The 21,651-nt window shown below is 56.4% G+C and overlaps 2 protein-coding genes across 2 annotated transcripts in view; both read right to left on the bottom strand.

Annotated features, from left to right (window-relative positions):
• The window catches only part of HIPK4 (homeodomain interacting protein kinase 4), a 7,190-nt gene extending 1,207 nt beyond the window's left edge, over window positions 1-5,983 (bottom strand). Inside the window, exons 1-3 of the mRNA XM_004390857.3 lie at window positions 5,206-5,983; window positions 2,246-2,602; window positions 296-1,141 (exon numbers count right to left, since the gene is read on the bottom strand). Coding sequence (XP_004390914.1) covers window positions 296-1,141; window positions 2,246-2,602; window positions 5,206-5,670 — 1,668 coding nt within the window. The 5' untranslated portion in view covers window positions 5,671-5,983. The remainder of the gene's footprint in view (window positions 1-295; window positions 1,142-2,245; window positions 2,603-5,205) is intronic.
• Window positions 5,984-10,586: 4,603 nt separating this feature from the next.
• The window catches only part of PRX (periaxin), an 11,539-nt gene continuing 474 nt past the window's right edge, over window positions 10,587-21,651 (bottom strand). Inside the window, exons 2-4 of the mRNA XM_004390856.2 lie at window positions 18,564-18,720; window positions 15,039-15,235; window positions 10,587-14,420 (exon numbers count right to left, since the gene is read on the bottom strand). Of these exons, the coding sequence (XP_004390913.2) occupies window positions 10,587-14,420; window positions 15,039-15,235; window positions 18,564-18,720 (4,188 nt within the window). The remainder of the gene's footprint in view (window positions 14,421-15,038; window positions 15,236-18,563; window positions 18,721-21,651) is intronic.

The raw sequence follows: 21,651 nt of genomic DNA, 5'->3' as shown, positions 1-21,651 counted from the left end.
GTATCCTCAATGTGGGGTGTGCTGAGCCTAATTACATCCTGAATGTGGGTTAGTGTATGCTGAGCCTTATTCTTCAGTGTGGGTTAATGTGTGCTGAGCCTTACGTCCTGAATGTGGGGTGTACTGAGCCTTATCACATCCTGAATGTGGGTTAGTGTGTGTTGAACCCTGAGCCAGCCGCAGGCAGTGCAATGCAGATGGGACGCAAGGCCTGGTTAACTGCGCCCTGCTCCTGGAGCCCCGGGGGAGGCCCTGGTCCCAGAACCACCTGCCACCTGCCCACCAACTGGCATACCTCAGCATCCATGGCCAGGTCCTTGATGTCGGGACCATCCCCGTCCCGCTGCGGGATGGTGGGCAGCTCGGCAGAGGCCCCGCGACGCTCCCCCTCCTCCCAGCCGCTGCCCCGGCAGGGCCCCTCATCCTCCGGCGAGGCCTGGCTCAGCCGGATGAGGTTGCTGAAGTTGGAGTCGGACTTGGAGCCTGCGGGCGGCTTGCGGGCCTTGTGGCGGCCTGCTAGGCGGCTGCCGTAAAAGGCCAGAATGGGCTCAGGGCCCAAGTCGGGCACCCGGCGGCCAGGGCCAGCTGCCTTGAGTGGGGCCAGCATGTCGGGGACCACATCCGCGTGGGTCTCACCCCACAGCCCCTGCCCCGCCTCCTGCAGACTCAGGTCGTCCAGCTGGTCGATGGCCCTTTGCATGCCCGGCGCCTTCTCCTCGCGGAAGGGCCCATTGCCCGCCGCACTGCCCAGGCCCACGGCCTCCTCCTCCTCGGCCAGCCGGTAGTAGGGTGGCCCGTCATCCATGGCAGCTGCAGTGGGCGCCGGCGGCTTGCCCTCCACCTGCAGGGAGAGACGGTAGCCACGCAGGGAGAGCTGGTAGTAGCGCGTGGACTCGTGGGCGTTGCGCAGCTGCTGCATGGACACGAAGGGGTGGCGCAGGGCCGCGCTGGGGCTGATCCGCTCGTGAGACTCCCATGTCAGCATGCGTTTGATCAGCTCCACCATGCTCCTGAGGTCGGCGTGCTCGGCCAGCGCCTCACGGTCTGGGAAGGAAAGCCGGCCGGCCGCCCCGCCACCGTTCACCGTCTCAATCTGGTCCAGCGACTTCAGCATGTATTTGCGGCGCTCCAGCGGGCGCACCTGATGGAGCACAAGGGGCACGGGGTAGACGCCATGTCCCCTCCTGCGGTGGGACCCAATGTGACTCCTGCCCTCCAGGAGCTCTCCTGTCATCATGGGGCCCGCATGCAACTCCTGACTTCTTGTCCTCCCTGGTCCGGAGCTCTCTTGTGGCTGTGAAGGCCACACACCTGCACCCTGACTTCCAGTTCTGTCCATGACCTGACTTGGAGCTCTCTTGCTGCTGGCAGGGCCACACCTCTCTAGTCTAACCCAGATCTCTCCGACTGCTGCTGGAAGTAGGAGAACCTAGCTGTTCTTCAGTCCTCCTGGTATCTGACCCACAGCTCTCGCTGACCAAGGTCCACACCTCACCACAGGCCAGCGTTCCCCAGAGCCGCGGCCGAGCCCCTACCAGCAGTTAGCAAAGGGGCTGCCTCAAAACTCTAGTCCTCTCTGGAGTCAGATCCAGATCCCTTTTTGCTACAGCTCCCACACCTGACACCAGACCTCCAGACCCTTCTTCCTACCCAAGAGGGTGATAACCCCCAGCCACAGAACTGTCAGAAGAGCTGCCATCAACTGTCAGTCCCACCTTTGGTCTTACCCAGATCCCTCTTGCTGACAGCTCCCGCCACAGGCCCCAAACTTCCAGTCCTCCCTGCTGTCTAACCCAGACTCCTCTTGCTGCACAGGTTTGATGACTGCAGCCAGGAAGGTAACCGAGAGGCTGCCCTCAACTTCCAGTCCCACCTGGGGTCTCATTCAGATCCCTCTTTCTGCTGTGCCTCTCACACTTAACCCCAGACCTCACGTTTTCTCTGTAGCATAACCCAGACCCCCCTCTTGCTGTGACCCAACCATCCACCTTCTCACAGCAGCCCCTCTGCATCCAACCCCCACACTCCAGTCCCTGAAGTCTCGCTCAGACCTGTCTTGCTGCAGCAGCCCCTAGAACTGTCCTGCAAACTTCCAGTCCCACCTCTGGTCTCACCCAGATCTCTCTTGCTATGACAACTCTTGCAGCTGACCCCCAAGCTTCCAGTCCCCCCTGAGGTCTAATCCAGATGTTTCTTGATGTGGCACCCCCCATGCTGACCACCCTCGCCCCTCCTGCCCCCCTACCTTGGTCTCGGCCAGGTAGTCCGCCGAGGACTTCAGCTGCCAGGGGTTGCTGGCATCAGGGTGCGTGTTGCGCTTGAAGAAGTGGTGGGCCTTGCGGGCGGCATGCAGCAGGTGGGGCTTGGGCAGGCCCTGGGTCTCACAGATGTAGCGCACCTGGTCGTACTCGTTGTTGCCCGGGTAGAGGGGCCAGCCAAGATGCAGCTCGGCCATGACACAGCCCAGGGACCAGACGTCCACCTTCTCGCAGAAGGGCAGGCCCAGCAGGATCTCGGGGGCCCGGTAGAAGCGCGACTGGATGTACGGCTCCTTCACGTAGCGCACCTCGCTAAAAATGCTGGCTGAGCCGAAGTCGATCACCTGTGGGCAGGTGGGCGGGCGAGCGGGCGGGCACAGGTGAGCGGCAGTGCATCGGGGCCTCCCCTGGCTTCTCTCACCAGTCTTTCTGTATCCGTCGCTTGTCTTTGTCTGTCTTTCTGTCTGTGAGTCTGTGTCTCTTGCTTCTGTCACTTTTGGCCTTTGTCTCTGGTTTGTGTGTCGGGTTCGGGGTCTGTCTCTGTGTCTCTTCACTAGAACTTATGCCTGAGAGTGAAGGCCCCTTTGTCCCTCACCCCACACCCTGTCCATCAGCAAATCTTGTTGGCTCCACCTTCTGAACAGATCCGGAATCTGTCCGCTCCTTATCCCACCCACAGCTCCCGGGTCCTGTCCACCATGGTCTCCTACCTACACTAATGTAGGAGCCTCCTCCCTGGCGTCCCTGTTCTAACACTGCCCCCCAGTCTGTTCCACACACACAGCTGGAGAGGTCTGTGAGCATCCACGTCAGAGCACGTCCTTCCCTGCTCAGAACGTTCCTGTGGCTTTTGCCGACTCACCGTGGTCTGCAAGCCTCCAACGATCTGCCCTACCCCTCGTCTTCTCCCACTTGCCACTTGCTCACCCTGCTGTAGCCAACATGGGCTTTCTCACTATTCTTTGAACAAGCAAGCACATTCCCACCTCAGTGCCTTTGCACAGGCTGTTCCCTTTGCCTGGAAGGCTCTTCCCTCAGATAACCACACAGCTCCCTCCTTACCTCCTTCAGGTCTTCGCTCAAACGTCACCCTGTCAGTGAAGCCTCCCCTGACCATCCTCTCAAAAAGTGCACCCCATACTTCCTATCCCCTTTTCTATTCCTCTGGAGCCCTGGTGGCACAGTGGTTAAGAGCTACAGCTGTTAACCAAAAGGTCGGCAGTTCAAATCCACCAGCAGCTCCTTGAAAATCCTCTGGGGCAGTTCTACTCTGTTTTACAGGGTCGCTATGAGTCGGAGTCGACTCGACGGCAGCGGATTTGGTTTCTATTCCTCTAGTTCTCCCCAGAGCACTCAACACCGTTTCATGTAATATATACTTTACTTTTTTATCAAACTCATTGTCTCTCTCCTCAACTAAGATGTTAGCTCCCCAAGAACAGGGATTTTTCACTGCTGTGCCCCGAGTATCTAGAACAGTGCCTGGGGCATAACAAGAGTGACTAACTGAGGGAATGGGCTTATATCCTGTGGTTCTATTTCTTTCTGTCTCGTGTGTAGCTCTCTCTCGTTCTTTCTTTGCAACTGCCTCTTCGTCGCTTGTCAATGTCTCTCATCTCTCATTGTCTCTCTATCTCTTTTCTCTCAGGGTCTCGTCTCTCTGCATCCACCCACTAGAAAGGCTGTGTCTCCCTAAAGCCCAGGTCCTCTCCTGTCGTCATCACCAGTACTGGTAACACCCACCACAGGCCCTTGGCACATGACAGGTGCTGATAACACCTGCTGAGCTAGCACCAAACAGCTGGAAACCTTTGTCTCTCCCACGCCTCGGGGTGAAGCTGTCTGTCGTTCTCACTCAGGATCTCTGTGACTATCTCCCCTTGCCTGCCTCCCCTTCCCTCTCTCAGTTTCTCTGCTTTTCGTTCAGCCATCCCTCAACGTCCATTTGGAGAAGGCAGTATCACGAAATGGTTATTAATCTGGACCCTGAAGCCAGACTGCTGGGGCTTGAACCCGAGGGGCTGAGTGACCCTGGGCGCTCACTCGACATTCATTCATTTCACAAACAGTAGCGGTGCCAACACCGGCCAGGTGCTGTGGACCTGCCCTGTCTCCTCGTGTGTTTGTGGGGGTCTCTCCTTCCCGGGGTCTCTGTCCTGTCCTGTCTCTGTACCTCTCTGTATTTCTGACAAACAATCATTCAGCGCTGACGCTGTCCTCGCGCTGTGCTGGGAGACACTGAGGACATGGCAGTGCCTCAGATGGCCCCAGGCCTGCCCTCAGGGTGCTCCTAGTTCATACCCACCACCAGAGACAAAGCCATCAGCAGAGAGAGGGGTCAGGCAGGGATGGGGGAGGCATGGGCAGTGTACAAGGTCAGGACTGGGAAGAGGGAACTGAGGGGCTGGTGGCCAGCTCGGCGCAGGCGTTCAGTAAACGTCGATGAGCAAAGCTGTGATGAGTAATGTCACTGTCATCCTCCCAGATATCCGGGACAACGGGCTCTCAGTACCAGGAGTCCTCTCTTTCTCTCGCACACTTCCTGTATGATCCTTCAGGAACTTCTGTTGTCCCCAGCTCCAAAATCTACCCAGAATCCACCCTGCTCTCCTCCTCCCACTCCTTCCTCTCTGGTCCCTCCGCTCTCGCCTCCCACGTGGACTAGTTCAGTTGTCTCCTCACTAGTCCTTAGCCCCGCCCCCCCCCCCCCCCACCCCCCAGTTTCCTCCCCACACACAGCCAGGGGTGACCTCAGGGCTGGGATGGGGAGATAGGAAGGATTTTGGGGCTGGGATGTTGGAGAGACATCACGGACAGGGTTGGCGAGACCTCAGCACTAGGAGTGGGGACAAGGGAGACCACAGTGCCAGGAGATGACTCCAGGGCTGCGGGAAGCTGGTGGGAGCCAGGAAGGAGGGATGCGAGCATCCTGGGCAGCCCCACTCACCTTGACCCTGAAGGGGCAGCGGGTCTGGTCCACCAGCATGATGTTCTCAGGCTTGAGATCAGCGTGGATGATCGCCAGCTCCTTGAGCCGGGCTAGGGCTCTGAGCACCTGCAGGGTGACTGTACGGATGTGGCGGGCAGGGAGGGGCGCAAAGTTGTTCTCCTTCTGGAACTCGAAGAGGTTTTGCTCCAGCAGCTCGAAGACCAGGTAGAACTTGAGGGCGTCATGGAAGAACTCGAGGAAGCGGATGACATGGGCCTCCTCGGGGTCCAGGCCCCGCATGCAGCGCAGCAGCTTCAGCTCGTTCTTGATGATGCGGTTGCGGTAGGCGTCATTCTTGAGTATCTTGATGGCCACCATCTCGCCCGTGCTCCGCCGCCAGCCCTTGGCCACCTCCCCGAAGGTGCCCTTGCCCAGCACCTCGATGATGTCATAACAGTCAGTCTCTGACTGGATGGTGGCCATGGTGCCCCCACCGCCAGCCCCTGCCCTGCCACCACCCCACCCCCCCAGGCTCTGCCGCCGAGGCCTCCTGCTCTGCCGCTGGCCCCGCGGGCCCCCCAGAGGGGGAAAGAGAACTGCACTCGTGCCTCCTCCGGCAAGGTTTGCCCCTGGCTCCCTGGCACTCCCCTACCCCCTCCACCACACTGTGAGTCTGCCAGGGGCTGCACCCCTCCCCCAAAGCCCACCTGGCTTGGGACGAGGGGCGGCAGGCCCCCCTGAATGGGTTCCAGTGTTGCTGAGTGGCTCTGGTTCTGTTGTTGGAGACCTGGCTGGAATGGGGGGGTGGGGTGCCTGGCTGGGCCCCTCCCCCACCCAGTGGCAGAACCCTGGAAAGGCTGACGGGTGAAGGGTTTACTTGGAGAGGTGGCCAAATGTGGACCTTGGGCGTACAGGTACGGGATATGCCTACAGACAGCAGGGAGGAAAGGCAGGCTCTCCTGGCTAGGGGGATGGCGAGGACAGAGGCTTGAAAGCATTTATGTGTCTAACTCTATGTTCAGAAAACACCCGCCACAGCTGGTGTCCGCCATGTGGGAGGTGTAGCTGGGCAGGGCCAGGCTGTACAAAGTCTTGAGTCCCAGACTAAATCTGGGCTTTATTCTAAGGGCACTGGGGAGCCACGGCAGGACTTTCAGCAAGGGAGGGAAGGGTCAGATTTGAGTGTCAGAAAACTACCGCGTGAAGAAGGGTGGGTTGGCGGGGCAAGCTGCAGGCCCAAAGGCTGGGAAGGAGGCCGCGGCAGGGTCCAGGTGGGAGAGGTTGGGGAGGCAGAAGAGGCAGGTGGATGAGACACTCAGCAGGCCGAGAGGACAGGCTGAGGGGACTGATGGGTTGGGGGGAAAGGAGGGAGCCATCCAGGACGAGGCCCAGGGCTGTGGCTTGGGTGAAGATGGGGTGGTCCCTGACAAAGGCCCAAAGTCCGTTAACCGGGAAAAAGACAGTCTCTTTAACCAATGGTGCTGGCATAACTGGATATCCACCTGCAAAAAACTGAAACAAGACCCATACCTCACACCATGCACAAAAACTAACTCAAAATGGATCAAAGACTTAAATATAAAGTCAAAAACGATAAAGATCATGGAATTAAAAATAGGGACAACGCTAGGAGCCCTAATACATGGCATAAACACAGTATGAACCATAAGTAACAGTGCACAAGCACCTGAAGAGAGACTAGATAACTGGGAGCTCCTAAAAATCAAACACTTGTGCTCATTGAAAGACTTCACCAAAAGAGTAAAAGACAACCTACAGACTGGGAAAAAATTTTTGGCTACGACAAATCTGATCAGCCTCTGATCTCTAAAATCTACAGGATATTGCAAAGCCTCAACAACAAAAAGACAAATAACCCAATTAAAAAACGGGCAAAGGATATGAACAGGCACTTCGCCAAAGAAGATATTCAGGCGTCTAACAGACACATGAAGAAATGCTCACGATCATTAGCCATCAGAGAAATGCAGATCAAAACTACAGTGAGATATCATCTCACCCCAACAAGGCTAGCATTAATCCAAAAAACACAAAATAATAAATGCTGGAGAGGCTGTGGAGAGACTGGAACACTTGTACACTGTTGGTGGGAATGTAAAATGGTACAATCACTTTGGAAATCAATTTGGTGCTTCCTTAACAAGCTAGAAATAGAAGTACCATACGATCCAGCAATCCCGCTCCTTGAAATATATCCTAGAGAAATAAGAGCCGTCACACAAATAGATACACGTACACTCATGTTCACTGCAGCACTGTTCACGATAGCAAAAAGATGGAAACAACCTAGGTGCCCATCAACGGACGAATGGATAAACAAATTATGATATATCCACACAATGGAATACTACGCAATGATAACAATGATGAAGCCGTGAAACATAACATGGAGGAGTCTGAAGGGCATTATGCTGAGTGAATTTAGTCAGTCACAGAAAAGACAAATATGTATAAATCCACTTTTATAAGAACTCCAGAAAAGGTTTAAACACAGAAGAAAACATTCTTTGATGGTTACGAGGGTGGGGAGGGAGGGTGAGGGTTATTCACTAACTAGATAATACTAAGAATGATCTTAGGTAAACGGAAGGACAGCACTCATTACAGGGGAAGTCAACGCAACTGGACTAAACCGAAGCTAAGAAGTTTCCTGAATACAATCAGACACTTCGAGGGACAGAGTAGCAGGGGTGGGGGTCTGGGGACCATGCTTTCGGGGGACATCTAGGTCAACTAGCATAACAAAGTTTATTAAGAAAATGTTCTGCATCCTACTTTGGTGAGTGGCATCTGGGGTATTAAAAGCTTGCAAGTGGCCATCTAAGATGCATCAATTTGTCCCAACCACCTGGAGTAAAGGAGAATGAAGAACACCAAAGACACCAGGAAAGTATTAGCCCAAGAGACAGAAAGGGCCACACAAACCAGAGACTTCATCAGCCTGAGACCAGAAGAACTAGATGGTGCCTGGCTACCACCAATGACCGCCCTGACAGGGAACACAACAGAGAGTCCCTGATGGAGCAGGAGAAAGGTGGGGTGCAGAACTCAAATTCTAGTAAGAAGACCAGACTTAATAGTTTGAGACCAGAGGAACCCCGAAAAGCATGGCCCCCGGATTCTCTATCAGCCCAGAACTAAAACAATTTCTGAGGCCAACTCTTCAGATAAAGATTAGACTGGACTGTGGGACATAAAATGATAACTCGTGAAGAGTGTGCTTCTTATCTCAAGTAGATACATGAGACTAAAAGGCAGCTGCTGTCCAGAGGTGAGATGGGAAGGCAGAGAGGGTCAGGAGCTGGTTGAATGGACACGGGAAATCAGGGGTGGAAAAATGGAGTGTGCTGTCACGGTATAGGGAGAGCAACTAGGGTCACATAACAATATATGTATAAATTTTTGTATAAGAGACTAACTTGAAACATAAACTTTCACTTAAACTACAACAACAAAAAAAGATGGGGTGGTCCCTGAGACGGGGACATGGACAAGTAGCAAGCTGAGGGAGAACGTGCTGAGATCAGATTAGGAAATTTAACCCCAAAACATTTAACCACGTATTGAGTGCTTTACCAGCATTAGCTAATCCTTACTAACATAATACTAAGTAAGAATCAGAACTTCTCTTTCAGGTACCTAATCTTAACAGCTCCATTTCATGGAAGAGAAAATCGAAGCACAAATAAGTTTTACAAATTCCTATGGTCACCCAGGCACCAGCAGTTTGCAATCAGCAGCTAACCTAAAGGTTGGTGGTTTGAACCCACCCAGTGGCTCCACAGAAGAAAGGTCTGGCAATCTGCTTCTGTAAAGATTACAGCCAAGAAAACCATATGGAGCAGTTCTACTCTGTAATACGTGGGGTCGCCGTGAGTCAGAATCAACTCAATGCCAACGGGTGGGTATGGTCACCCAACGGAGTGCCAGAGGCAGACTCTGACCCCAAGCAGTGTGGCTCCAGAGCAGAGCTCCGACCCACCACCCTACACGACCTCCTAGTTCCCAGGAGACATCCTGAGCGAGGCGTCCGGGAGGCCACCAGATCCCCATGTGGACTTGGGAGTCTGGGAGTTGTCAGCACAGAGGTGAGGAGGCTGTGGGAGTGGACGGGGCCGGGAGGAGCCCTGAGGGCCCGAGGAGCTAAAGAGAAAGAGAAGTAGGGAAGAGAGAGGAGAGAGATTCTCCGGACGAAGGAAGGGCCCTGAGAAGTCAGGACAGGGAGACGGGGGGCCCCCGGAGTAGCCGCGGAGAGGTGACTGCTGATGGATCTGGGCCATGGTGGGAGGACATCTCGAAATGCTGGGGGTCTGGGGAGGGGTGTGCCCCCTAAGTGTAGGTAACTCCCACCATGTTTGCAGGGATGAAGAAAAAGTATGTGAGGAAGCAGTGACCAAAGAGGGCCTGGGCTGAAGGGAGGTCTGAGCCGGGGGTGGGGGGTGGGGGGTCTGTTATGATTCAAGGGCCTGGGCCTCACCCTCTGGGATGGGGCGGGGGGCAGTGGGTGAGGATGATGATTTGAAGAGAGTGAGAAGGGTAGATGTGGCGACATGAGGGAGAGGGGGACTTGGGACTGGAAAGCATGCTTTCTTAGTCTAGTCTGGGGTATTACAGAGACCTGGGGGGGTGTCTGGAGGCCATGGAGAGGGCTTAGGGGTTGAGATCCTGAGTGGTGTGGGGGGAGGGGGCTGAGGACCCTGGGGCCTAATCCTAGGAGGCAGCTAGGTATCAGGGGTGGAGGCTCCAAGCCCACGGTTCTGGAGAGGGGCAGAAGGGACCTTCCTGGGTGGGCCCCCGGGATGGGCAGTCAAACCAGCCAGACTGGAAGGGGAAGGCCAGGCTGCACGAACAAAAGCACCCTTGGCGGCAGGGAGGCGCTGGGAAGAGGGCAGTGGGGAGCGATCTGCTCTTGGGGCCTGTACCAGTGTGAGTGAGTCCCCTAGGACAGGTGGATTCCCCAACAGAGGGGTCCCACAACTGTGCTCTGATGAAGGACTAGGGCAGGCCCCACTCCCACCTGAGTCTATCCCAAGGTCACCCTCTTCTCAGACCAGGGGTGGCCCGTGTGCCCCCTACACCGGAGGCTCCCCTCCAGCCAGGCTCAAGCCCCCCCTCAAACTTCCCCTCTGGGGCTCCTTTTGCTGCACACACTCCACCCTCCTCGCCCCCCCAACCACACACACACAGAGGATACGACACGTGCTACCTCTGGATGACTTTATTCACGTGGCCTGGCCAAGATGCAGGCACTCAAGCCTCCCGCCCCCACCCTGGTCAGCCGACCCCCTCCCACCTCCCGGTTAGTGCTAGTTACCTCACAGACAAGATGGGGGGGGTGCTGCGGGGGGACAGGAGGCAAGTCTCTTCTGCCAGGGGCTTCAGATAACGGCAGCCTGAGCCCCCTCCATGCGGGTGGGACCTGGAGCCCCTGTCTCTGAAAACCCCACACTGGGCAGCCGGACCCTGAACCCACCCTCCTCCTGGTCCCCACTCCGGGCCTTGGGGCTTAGAGACACCCTGGGGAAGCGGAACTTGGGAGACTTCTCCCCACCAGGGGATTTGGGGACTGCCTCGCCCTCCTGCCCCCTGGAGACCTTGGAAGGGGCAGCCAGGGCCACACGGGGCAGGCGGACACGGACACGGCCTCGACGGCCTGAGGCTCCTTCCCTGCTGCCCTCCTCTTCCTCCTCCTCGGGGCTGGGGGAGCCCTCCCCACTGGCCGCCTCACCCTGGCTGAAGCCCACGCGGGGCAGCCTGAGTTTCGGGCTTTTGACCTTCTCGCCCTCCTCGCCCCCCTCCTTGGCTCGCAAGCCAAACCGGGGCAGCCGCACCTTGAGCTTGTGCCCGGCATCCCCCTCACCTTCGGCCACCTGATACTCGGTGTGGCTGCCCACAGTGGGTGGCGAGAGCTCCACCTCAGGCAGCGAGAGGCGGAAAGCATGCTCCACCCCTGCGGACTGCTCCTCCCTCCCCTCTGGCCCCGCCCCAGCTCCTGCCCCCAGCGTGGTCATCTTCAGCCTCAGCCCACCCTCCCCTGTGGCTGCTTTGCCCACCTGTGCCTCTCGGCTCAGCCCCACGTCCAGCTCAAGCTGGGGCACGGTCACAGCAGGCATCTTAAAGACGCCCTCGCCCACCAACAGCTCACCACCGGCCACCTGGGTTCCGGGCAGGGACAAAGTCACTTCAGGCACCTGGACCCTGTAGCCTGCTGTCCCCTCTGCTGAAGGGGCTGCACCCTTGGCCTGCTGCCCTACGGTGGCACCCAGCCCCACCTCCCCAAAGCCGGTCAGCTCCACCTGGGGCAGAGAGATGCCCAGGGGGGGCATTCTCAGCACCCCCTCCTGGTGCTCAGTGCCCACCTGCCTGCTCGTGGAGACCTGCAGGCCTGACGGCCGCACCCCGCTAACAGCCACTGCTCCCTCTACCCGCTCTCCCTCCTCGGCCCCCGGTGTGACCAGCTCCACCTCAGGGAGCTTAAGCTGCCTGCCCGTGCACTCTGGCTTTTCCCCCAAGCTGGCACGCTCACCCTGACCTTCCGCTTCCTTCCCCCGAGCCAACCCAAAGGAGGGCATTTTCAGCTTGGGCATCTTCACCTTCCCATCCCAGCCCCAGCTCTTGGCCTCCAGCTCGGCCGACCCCGGCACTAGTTCTCCAGCCTCAGTGTCCCGGCCTCTGACCCCAAACTTGGGCAGGGGGAACCTGGAGCCCTTGAGCTTGACGTCAGCCCCTGCCACCCCTACCTTGCCTGTGGGCAGACAGGCGTCCACACCAAGCTGCGGGATGGAAAGATCGAGCGCAGGCAGCAGGCCCGCGTCCCCTGCCCCTTTGGCCTCGGCCTCCGTTCCTGCCCGAGCCTTGGGGAGTGAGATGGCAAACTTGGACACCTTCAGCTTGGTGGCTCGCCCAGCCCCCTCAGCCTCCGCCTTGGCCACCTTTGGCCCTGAGAGTCCAAACTTGGGCAGGGAGAACTTGGAAGAGGGCTTGACTTTCATCTCCATCGCCTCCAGCCGCCCTTCCTCAACCTCCACTGTGGGCAGCTGTGGAGCGACAAGCTCAACAGAGGGCACCCGGAAGCCTGCTTCCCCCACCCTTGCTGCCATCCCCGGGCCCTCTGCCTGCTCCACCTTGTGCAATGCGCCTGCTTGGACCTGGCTCTCCAAGCTGAGCGCCCCCGGCAGGCCCAGCTCCACCGACGGCAGTGTGAGGGAGGGGGCGACCACACGAGCCTCACCGCCCACCTCCGGCTGCAGACAGGGAAGCGTCACCAGCTTCCCCGAGACCTCAGTGCCTGCCTCGCCTGGCTTGCCTCGTGGCGGGGACCCTGGCCTCCCCAGCTTGGGCATGGTCATCTTGGGCATCTTGAGGCCAAATTCAGCCTGCTCGGCCCCCGCACCTTTAAGCTGTACCTCTGGAGCCTTGGGCAGCTTCACCTCCGGAGCCTTCGGAAGACACACATCCGGGACTTTGGGCATTTCTGGCAGCTGCACCTCTGGAAGGCGCACGTCGGGCACGGCCACCTCGGGCACCTTCGGGAGCTTCACCTCGGGGAGCTTCACTTCGGGAACCTTCGGGAGCTGCACTTCCGGAAGGCGCACCTCGGGCACGACCATCTCGGGCACCTTCGGGAGCTTCACCTCGGGGAGCTTCACTTCAGGAACCTTCGGGAGCTGCACTTCCGGGAGGCGCACGTCGGGCACTACCATCTCGGGCACCTTCGGGAGCTTCACTTCCGGAACCTTCGGGAGCTGCACTTCCGGGAGGCGCACCTCGGGGAGCTTCATTTCCGGAATTTTCGGGAGCTGCACTTCCGGGAGGCGCACGTCGGGCACGGCCATCTCGGGCACCTTCGGAAGCTTCACTTCGGGGAGCTTCACTTCGGGAACCTTAGGCAGCTGTACTTCTGGGGGGTGCACCTCGGGCACAGCCATCTCAGGCACCTCCGGGAGCTTCACTTCGGGAACCTTCCGGAGCTGCACTTCCGGGAGGCGCACATCAGGCACGGCCATTTCAGGCACTTTCGGGAGCTTCACCTCGGGGAGCTTCACCTCGGGGACCTTCATCTCGGGGACTTTCGGCAGCTGCACCTCTGGAAGCTGCACGTCGGGCACAGTCATCTCCGGCACCTTGGGGAGTTTCACCTCTGGGATTTTTATCTCCGACACTTTTGGGAGCTGCACCTGCGGGAGTCGCACACCGGGCAGGGCCGCCTCGGGCACTTTCGGGAGCTTGATGTCAGGGGCCTTGGGGAGCTTCACCTCAGGACCCTTGGGCACCTTGACCTCAGGCCCTGATACCCCGATGCCAAAGGAGGGCATCTTGATGGTGGGCAGCTTCAGCTTGCTCTCCACTACGGCTTCAGGGGGGGCAGGCCGGGGCTCCAGGAGAGAAAGCCCAAAGGTGGGCATTCGAAGTCTGGGCCCCTTCACCTTGACCTCAGGGCTGCCCTTGGCCACCTTGCCCTCAGCAGCTTCCTTTGCCCGAGCCCCAAAGCGGGGGAAACTGAGGCGGGGCATCTTCAGGGCCACCTCAGGTGCCTCTCCCGGGGCCTCCACTTCTGAGCCCGGCAAGGCCAGGTCCACCCCCACGGTAGGCGCTGTCACGTCCAGGGTGGGCACCGTCAGTGCCACAGCACCTTCCCGGGTCTCCGAACAGGGAAGTGTAGGCAGAGGAGGTAGTGAAGGCAAGGAGGGCAGCTCCACTTGGGGGACCTGGATCCCCATGGCCATGGGCTCCAGAGCAGGTGCAGTCGGGGCTGCCAGCTCAAGGGTTGGCAGGTGAAGGGCAAAGCCACTGGCTGCCTCCGCTGAGGGGGCCACCTCCCCTGGCCCCTTGGGGGCTGAGATCTGGGGGACACCCACCTCCACACCTGGAAGCCGGGGCCCAACCAGCTCCACCTGGGGGGCTGTGAAGCCGGCTCCCGCTGCCACCTCAGCTTCCGCCTTGGCCTTTCTGTGGGGAGGAGCGGCAGCGGCCAGGCGGGCTGCCTGAGTCTCCTCAGCCACTTCTCGTACCCGAAGCCGGGGCAGCTGGAGGCGCCGGCGGGCTGGGACAGCTGGGACAGGACCCTTGACGGCATCGACTTTAAGGCCCCGACGCAGCCGAGAGAACTTAGGGAAGGAGAATTCGACGTCAACAGGGGCCAGGTCAGGGGCCCCCAGGGCCCCGGGCACCACCACCTTCTTCTTCTTCACAGGGGACAGACTCTGGATGTTCTGGGGAGAGAGGAGAGAGGCGGGAGGCAGTGGGACAGTGGGAGGCCGGGGTTGGACAGAAGCCCCACCTGGCATTGTACCAGGATGGGGATGTGTTGGGTGAGAGGGTCTTGTCCCCCAAAACACCATCCCCCTTCCTGCCTGTTATTTCACCATTACTGCCCAGGAAGGCAAAGGCATTCATTTAGAATCTCACAGTGGGTCAAGAGGTATCTAGGAACTAGGACCCAAGACTTCTAGGCCCCTACCCAGGATATTCTCCAACATCTTCATGCTAGAGATGGAGAAACTGAGGCACAAGGAGGGAAAGAAATTTGCCGAGGGTCACTTAGCAGCAAGTGACCAACACTCAGCCTTGAACCTGGCCTCCCTGGTTCCCAATACCCTAGTTGAGGACTGGTGGCGCCGCCTCTCCCAGGTGGGTGAGGGCCATGGTCTGGAGTCAGTGGGTCCCCCTCCCCAGGGAAGAGTTTAAGGAAGGAGGGCAGGAGCAGAAAGGTACGATTAGCAGTGGGGTTAGTAACGAGACTGGCCCACGGTGGTGGGGAGCAGGGCTCACGGCGCAGAGATGGGGTCTCCGGGGCAATCCAGGGCCGGGGCCGGGCTCAGCACGCGTACCAGCTTGGCCACCTTGGCCCGAGGGCCCTTGATCTCGTAGCCAGCCACAGTCCCGGGCCGCAGCGCCAGGTCCCCGGTGGGCACAGTGCGCTTTAGGCAGAAGGAGACCTTGTAGGGTTCCGCGCATTGCAGCAGGCGTAAGGCATCCTCATACTTGAAGTTCTCAAAAAACACGCGGGCGCTAAGCAGCTGATCACCTGCGGGCAAGGTGGAGGTGGAAAGCAGGGCGTGGGCATCTCCGGACTCCGCCCAGGCCTGGTTCCGCCCACGTCCTTGGAGGCAGTGCGCTGAGGCCCCGCCCCTATTTTGGTCCGCCCCGCCCACTCAGAGCGCAGGGCGGAGCCGCATATCTCGGCCCTGTTTGAGGCGCGGATATCCACGGCCTTAGCTCCACCTCTTCCCGCACCACTGAACAAGGCCATGCCCACTAAGGCTGGTCCGGTTACCTTTTAACGCCCCTTCCCCATCCCCACATTTCAGCTACTGATTTTGCCTCCATTATTGAGAGAACAGAATTGAAGGAAACTTCTAGAAGCTCCCACCCCATCTACCCAACCCCTGCTCCTGTAACGATTTACTCCACTCTCCTTCTTGTCCCTAATCCTAGCTTAGGCCAGTCCTCCACGGCCTTCTCAGGGACCTCCTCCAGCGGTTCTGTCCTCCCTCCCCTTCATCAGCAGTTTGCCCCTCTCTCCTACACTATTCCTATCAACGTACAAACATGCTATTACTTCTCCCATTTAAAAAAAAAAAAAAAAGTTGTCTTGACGTCACTCTCCCTCTCTGGGCTCACCTACACAGCAAAATGCAGTGAGTCCTCTAGCAGTATTATTTCCACTTCTCCCCCTCCCCCACTCTTGAACTTGCTCCAATCACACTTCTGTCTTCCCCCCAACACACACCTCAACTGCTCCTCTCAAGGTCCCAGGCAGTGACCTCCACATAGCTAAATCCAGTGGTCAAGCCCCAGGCTTCACCTGCTTAGACTACTCAGCATTTGACCCAACTTCACTCTCTCTCCTTGATTCACTTGCTTCACTTGGCTTCCAAGATGCCACTTCCTCTGGTCTTCCTCCTGCCTTCTTGGCAGTTCCTTCTTGGTCTGCTTGGATGGTTCCTCCACATCTCCCTGACCTCTTAAAGATACAGTGCCCCACAGCTCAGGCCTCTTTTCTATCTACATGCTATCTTCTCACTCTTTTGAGAAGCTCATCCAGATTCAGGAGTTTAGGCTGCTAACCAAAAGGTCGGCAGTTCGAATCCATGAGCCGCTCCTTGGAAACCCTATGGGGCAGTTCTACTCTGCCCTAAAGAGTCACTATGAGTCGGAATCGACTCGACGGCAGTGGGTTTGGTTTTTTTCTTAATATGCTGACCACTCCCAAGTGTATCTCTCCATCCCAGCACTCTCCCCCTCTACCCTAGACTCATATATCCAACTGCCCCTCCACATCTCTGATCTCTGCCTGGGTGTCCAACAGACACCTCTCATTTCACAGATCCAAACAGCACTCTTGGTCTTCCTCCTCCAAGTGAGCTCCAGCCCCTGTTCCCCATTTGCAAGACTACCAACCCCATCTTCAGGTCAAATTCCTGGACATATCCTTGACCCCCTCTCTTTCCATCACACCACATATCCAGTCCTGAAGGCTCTTCCTTCAAATACATGCAGAATCCAAACCCTTCTCTTCACCTCTGCCAACACCAGGTTAGTCCTGACCATCACCATCTCTTTCCTGGATAATCACAGTAGTTGGTCTCCTTGCTCCCAATCCTGCCTCCCAACAGTCTACTGTTAACGCAGCAGTTCAACACAGTCAATTCCTGTCCCTCCTTTGCTCGCAACCCTCCTAGAATAATAGCCAAAGTCCTCACCATGACTTGTGATTTCGAAGATAATATTGGAGCCATTATTCCCTGTCCTAGAATGTGGAGCTGGACTACAAGGACTCACAAGGACATCAACTGGGCCCTGAGGTATAAAGACAATAGCTAGGACAATCTTAGAAAACATCTTTTAGGGAACCTTTCACATAAACCAATCAAACAGAACACAAAAGACTTTCCACTCTTATCTTTTTCTATTAGCATTTAGTGAATAGAAAATTTGTTGGACCAATGAAGACCCTCCTGACTGTCATTACTGAAACCTGTACCAATAATTAAGAAAGATGATTCAAAATGTAGAACACATTGATCTAGCAGTTTTTACCAGTGAAAAGGTGAAGCTTTCAATGATTTTACCCACTTGTGATGTTAATATATACTGATGATTCTGTAATGTTCCTGGGGCTCAGGTAGACATGGCTCGAGCAGCATGCTTGTCCATTTTTCCATTCTTGTCTATTTTGTAATCCTTGGACTCGGACAGACAGACATGGCTCGAGCAGCATGCTTGTCCTTTTCCCATTCTTGCTTATTCTGTAATATTCTTTGGACTCAGGCAGACATTAGCTCTGGCAGCATGCTTGTCCACTTCTCACTTTTGCCTTCTTGTCCACTTCCCACTTTTGCCTTTTTGAATATATGCCGAATAAAACTTTCCTTTTGCTTTACTAAACTTTGCAGTGTTTTTACCCTACAACACCTATAAAGTCCTCTAAAAATTGCCCTTCCCCTTACCTTTCTGCTCTCATCTCTTACTCTCCTCTTCACTAACTCTATTCCATTCACACTGGCTTCCTTGCTATTCCTCCAACAAGCCAGCACACTCCCACCTTGGGGAAGAGTTTGCATTAGCTGTTCTCTCTGTCTGGAACGCTCTTCCAGATGACCACATAGCTCCGTCCCTCACCTCCTTTGGGCCTTTCTACCCTTCCCTGCCCACTCTACTTAAAAGTGTAGCCCCTCTCCTGGCATCCATAGCACACATCGCCTTCCACTTTATTCTATACTTTATTTTCCTTAAATCTGTTGTCTTTTTTGTTCACTGCTGCAGCCCAAGCACCTAGAATAATGTCTGGAAATAGAAGGTGCTTAATAAATAATTGTTGCACGAAAAAATCACATCAGCCTCGTCCATTTTCGTAAAATATCTCTCACTAAAGTCCCCTCCCAACCTCGTCCAAGTTGTTAACTCCACCCCTTTCTCCTGTCCCAACTACAAAAGCAGTAACTAGCATTTAGCTAGTGCTGACTATGAACGACTTAGGTATGTGCTTAGCGTTTTCAAATACTGACTCATTTAATTCACGTAGTAACGCTGTGAAGTAAGTATTATAATTATTCCCATTTTAGAGATAAAACAGGCACAGAAAGATCACGGGCTAGTAAGTGGAGGATCTGGGATTCGAACCCACAAAAGGGATCTCGAGAGCCGGCTCTGAGCAATCACAACGCAATGCTGACGCACAAAGCTCCGCCCCAAGCCCTTAACCTCGCCTCCTGGTCGCCGGCCACGCCCACATTCCCCAAAGCGAGTCTCGGCCTTGCTCCACACCCAGGACACCTTGATTCCTAGCCCCGCCCCCACAGGACGGCCCCGCCCACTTGGGGCAGACTCGCCCCAACCCCCGGACCGCCCACCTTCCTGTAGGCTGAGGCTCCTCGCGGCTGGGGAGTCCTCGCGCAGCTCGCGGACGAAGATTCCTTCTTTGCCGCCGCCCGCTACGTTGATGCCGCTGACCCCGGTCTGCGCCTCCGTCTCCACGATGATCTCCACCAATTCCGCCCTCCTCAGCTCCTGTGGAGGGCCGTGAGGGGTCTCCATGGGACGCTAGGGCCGGACCTCGCCCAGAGCCCGCCATCGCGCTTAAAAACGACTCTTAAACGGGTCCTCGGGGCACATGCCCCTTGGCGTGGCCCAAGCAGGACGTCTAGGCCCATCCGTCTAGGCATCTGCCCTTGAAGCTAGTGCGCGGGCCGCTCGAACTCGCGGAACCGTTCCACTGCTTGGCGGCGCATGGGGCTTGCAGAGCCCCTAGGGCCACCGTCGGAAGGGGCGGGGTGAAGGGCGGGGTTGTAGAGGCGGGGCGGGCGGGGTAGAGGGACAAACGGAGGAAATACTGAAGTTGTCAAGCACTGCATTTTACTTGGATCCACAATCAACACCCTTGGAATCCACAGTCAAGAAATCAAACGACGTATTGCACTGGGCAACTCGGTTGCAAAAGACCTCTTTAAAGTGTTAGAAAGCAAAGATGTCACTTTGAGGACTAGGATGAGCCTGACCCAGGCCATGGTATTTTCAGTCGCCTCATATGCATGGGAAAGATGGGCATTGACTAAGGAAGACAGAAGAATTAATGCCCTTGAATTATGGTGTTGACGAAGGATATTTAATATACTATGGACTGCCAGAAGAACGAACAAATCTGTCTTGGAAGAAGTACAGCCAGAATGCTCATTAGACGTGACGACGGCGAGACTTCCTCTCATCTACTCTGGACTCGTTATCAGGAGGGACCAGTCCCTGGAGAAGGACATCATGCTTGGTAAAGTAGAGAGTCAGCAAAAAAGAGGAAGACCCTCAAGAAGATGAATTGATACAGTGGCAGCAATAATGAGCTCAAACATAGCAACAATTGTGAGGATGGTGCAGGACCGGGCAGTGTATTGTTCTGTTGTTCTATGCGTCCCGGCCGACTGGAGAGCACCTAACTACAGGGCAGCTAAGACGAGTCAGAGAGGCAGGGCCAGATAGGGGTAGGGCTGTGTTCTCTCAGGGGGCGGGGCCAGTTTGGGAGGGTGGGGCTAGAGAACCAGGCCAAAGAGGAGGGGCCAAATGAGGTATGTCATTGTTGCTGTGAAGTGGATTGAGACTTACAACAACCTCTGCTGTGCAGGGTAGAACTGCTCCATAGGATTTTCAAGGCTGTGACCTTTGGGAAGCAAATCACCAGGCCTGTTTTCTGAGGCACCTCTAGGTGGGTTCCGACGACCATCCATCTGGCTAGCAGTCAAGCGTCTGACAATTTACACGACCCAGGGACCCCAAATGGAGTATAGAAGGGTGCCAAAGATATGAGAGGGCGTGGCCAGGGTGTTCGTGCAGAGCTGGGGCGAGAGAAAGGGTGGGTACCTACATTCTACAGGCCGACTGAGCAGTGGGGAAGGGCTTTAGTAACAGCAGAACAAGGGCTAGGGTGAGGATGGGGTTCTGAGGAAAGGGCTTTCGTGGTGCACGATGGGGTGTGAGGGGGAGACTGGCCTCCCCGGAGCTTGAATGTGTGTGACACTGTGCCCTATTGTGGACTCTGACCCCAAGACCTGCCTAACACCCACAGGAGAGAATCCAGTGAAGGGGGGCTGCGTGGGTAATGAATGGCGGACCAGCAGACATGGCATTCCTGGCATTTACTGTAAATGGTGCTGACCTGGCCCTGGCGCAGCAGCACACTGGGGTTCGTTGACATCAGAGCTTCCCAGAAGAGGCAGTGAGAGACCTGGGTTCTGTACCCATCTGGAACCCCAATCTGCTGTGTGTCTCTGGGGGAGGGCCTTGCCCTCTCTGTTTCCCCTCTGTAAGGTTGGGTGACATGGGTGTACTGGAAGGAGTCTCTGATTGTGAGCTGACACCCAAAGCAGTGGCAGTGGGGATCCTAGAAGACGCTGTAATAGGCCGGGCATCGAGGCAGGCCCAGAGTCGAGCCAGGGGTGTGGAGAGGGGAAAGCAGGTCTGGGTTGGATAGATGCTCCATCCACAGCGGCGGCCCTGGGGGGACTAGGGCTGGGCGGGGGTGGGGGGCAAAGTGGGGAGGAAAGAAGAGTCGCCGCAGGGGCAGCAGGGAGCAGCATGCCCGTCCCAGCACCCTTTGCTTACCAGGCCCTGGGCTGTGTGTGTAGCATCTCATTTCATCCTCCCACAGCCTTGAGCAGTCACAGAGGAGGGTGCTAAGGCCCAGAGAAGTGACGTGACTTGCCTAATGCCACACAGCAAGGGCAGCAGCTGCGCCTGGTCCTCAGGTCTGTGATCCCAGAGCCCATAGGCAATCTTGTAGGCAGTGACCTTCCTCGAGCTTTACCCCGTGTCTGCCTCCCCCAGCCCCATCTTGGCTGCTATAAAAAGTAGACCCATTCTGTGCCTGGCATACGAGACCCAGTCAATGCCAATAGTCTGTTGCAGTAACAGTGACAGCAGTTAACATTCAAGGAGGCTTCCTAGGTCCAGGCCCTGTGCAGATGACTCAAGTGTGAGTCATCAACACCTTCCAAGGTGGGACCATTGCCCGGTTTCACCGATGGGGACACTGAGGCTCAGAGAGGTGAGGTCACCTGCCCAGGGATGCACAGCTGAAGTGGCATGGCTAGGATTTGAGCCCTTGTGTCCACAGCCCAGGTCCTTAACCCCTATACCATACTGCCCCTTCTGATGAAGGGTCTCTGGCTGGATTTTCTTCAGCTCATTCATTTAACTCCTTGATGCTCCAATGAATTAGCTTCTTTAATCTCAGTCTATGCAAGGCACTGTCTAAGCATTTTACATATGTTATTATTCCCCCTCGCCCCCACAGCGAACCATAAAATAGACCCTGTTGCGAACACAACAGAGAGTTCCTGATGGAGCAGGAGAAAGGTGGGGTGCAGAACTCAAATTCTAGTAAAAAGACCAGACTTAATGGTCTGACTGAGACTGGAAGAACCCCGGAAAGCATGGCCTCCGGATTATCTATCA

This window comes from Trichechus manatus, unplaced genomic scaffold (genome assembly GCF_000243295.1).
Source record: "Trichechus manatus latirostris isolate Lorelei unplaced genomic scaffold, TriManLat1.0 scaffold00338, whole genome shotgun sequence".
Lineage (NCBI taxonomy): Eukaryota > Metazoa > Chordata > Mammalia > Sirenia > Trichechidae > Trichechus > Trichechus manatus.
Note: the sequence above shows the minus strand (reverse complement) of the source record. Positions and strands in the feature narration are given on the sequence as shown.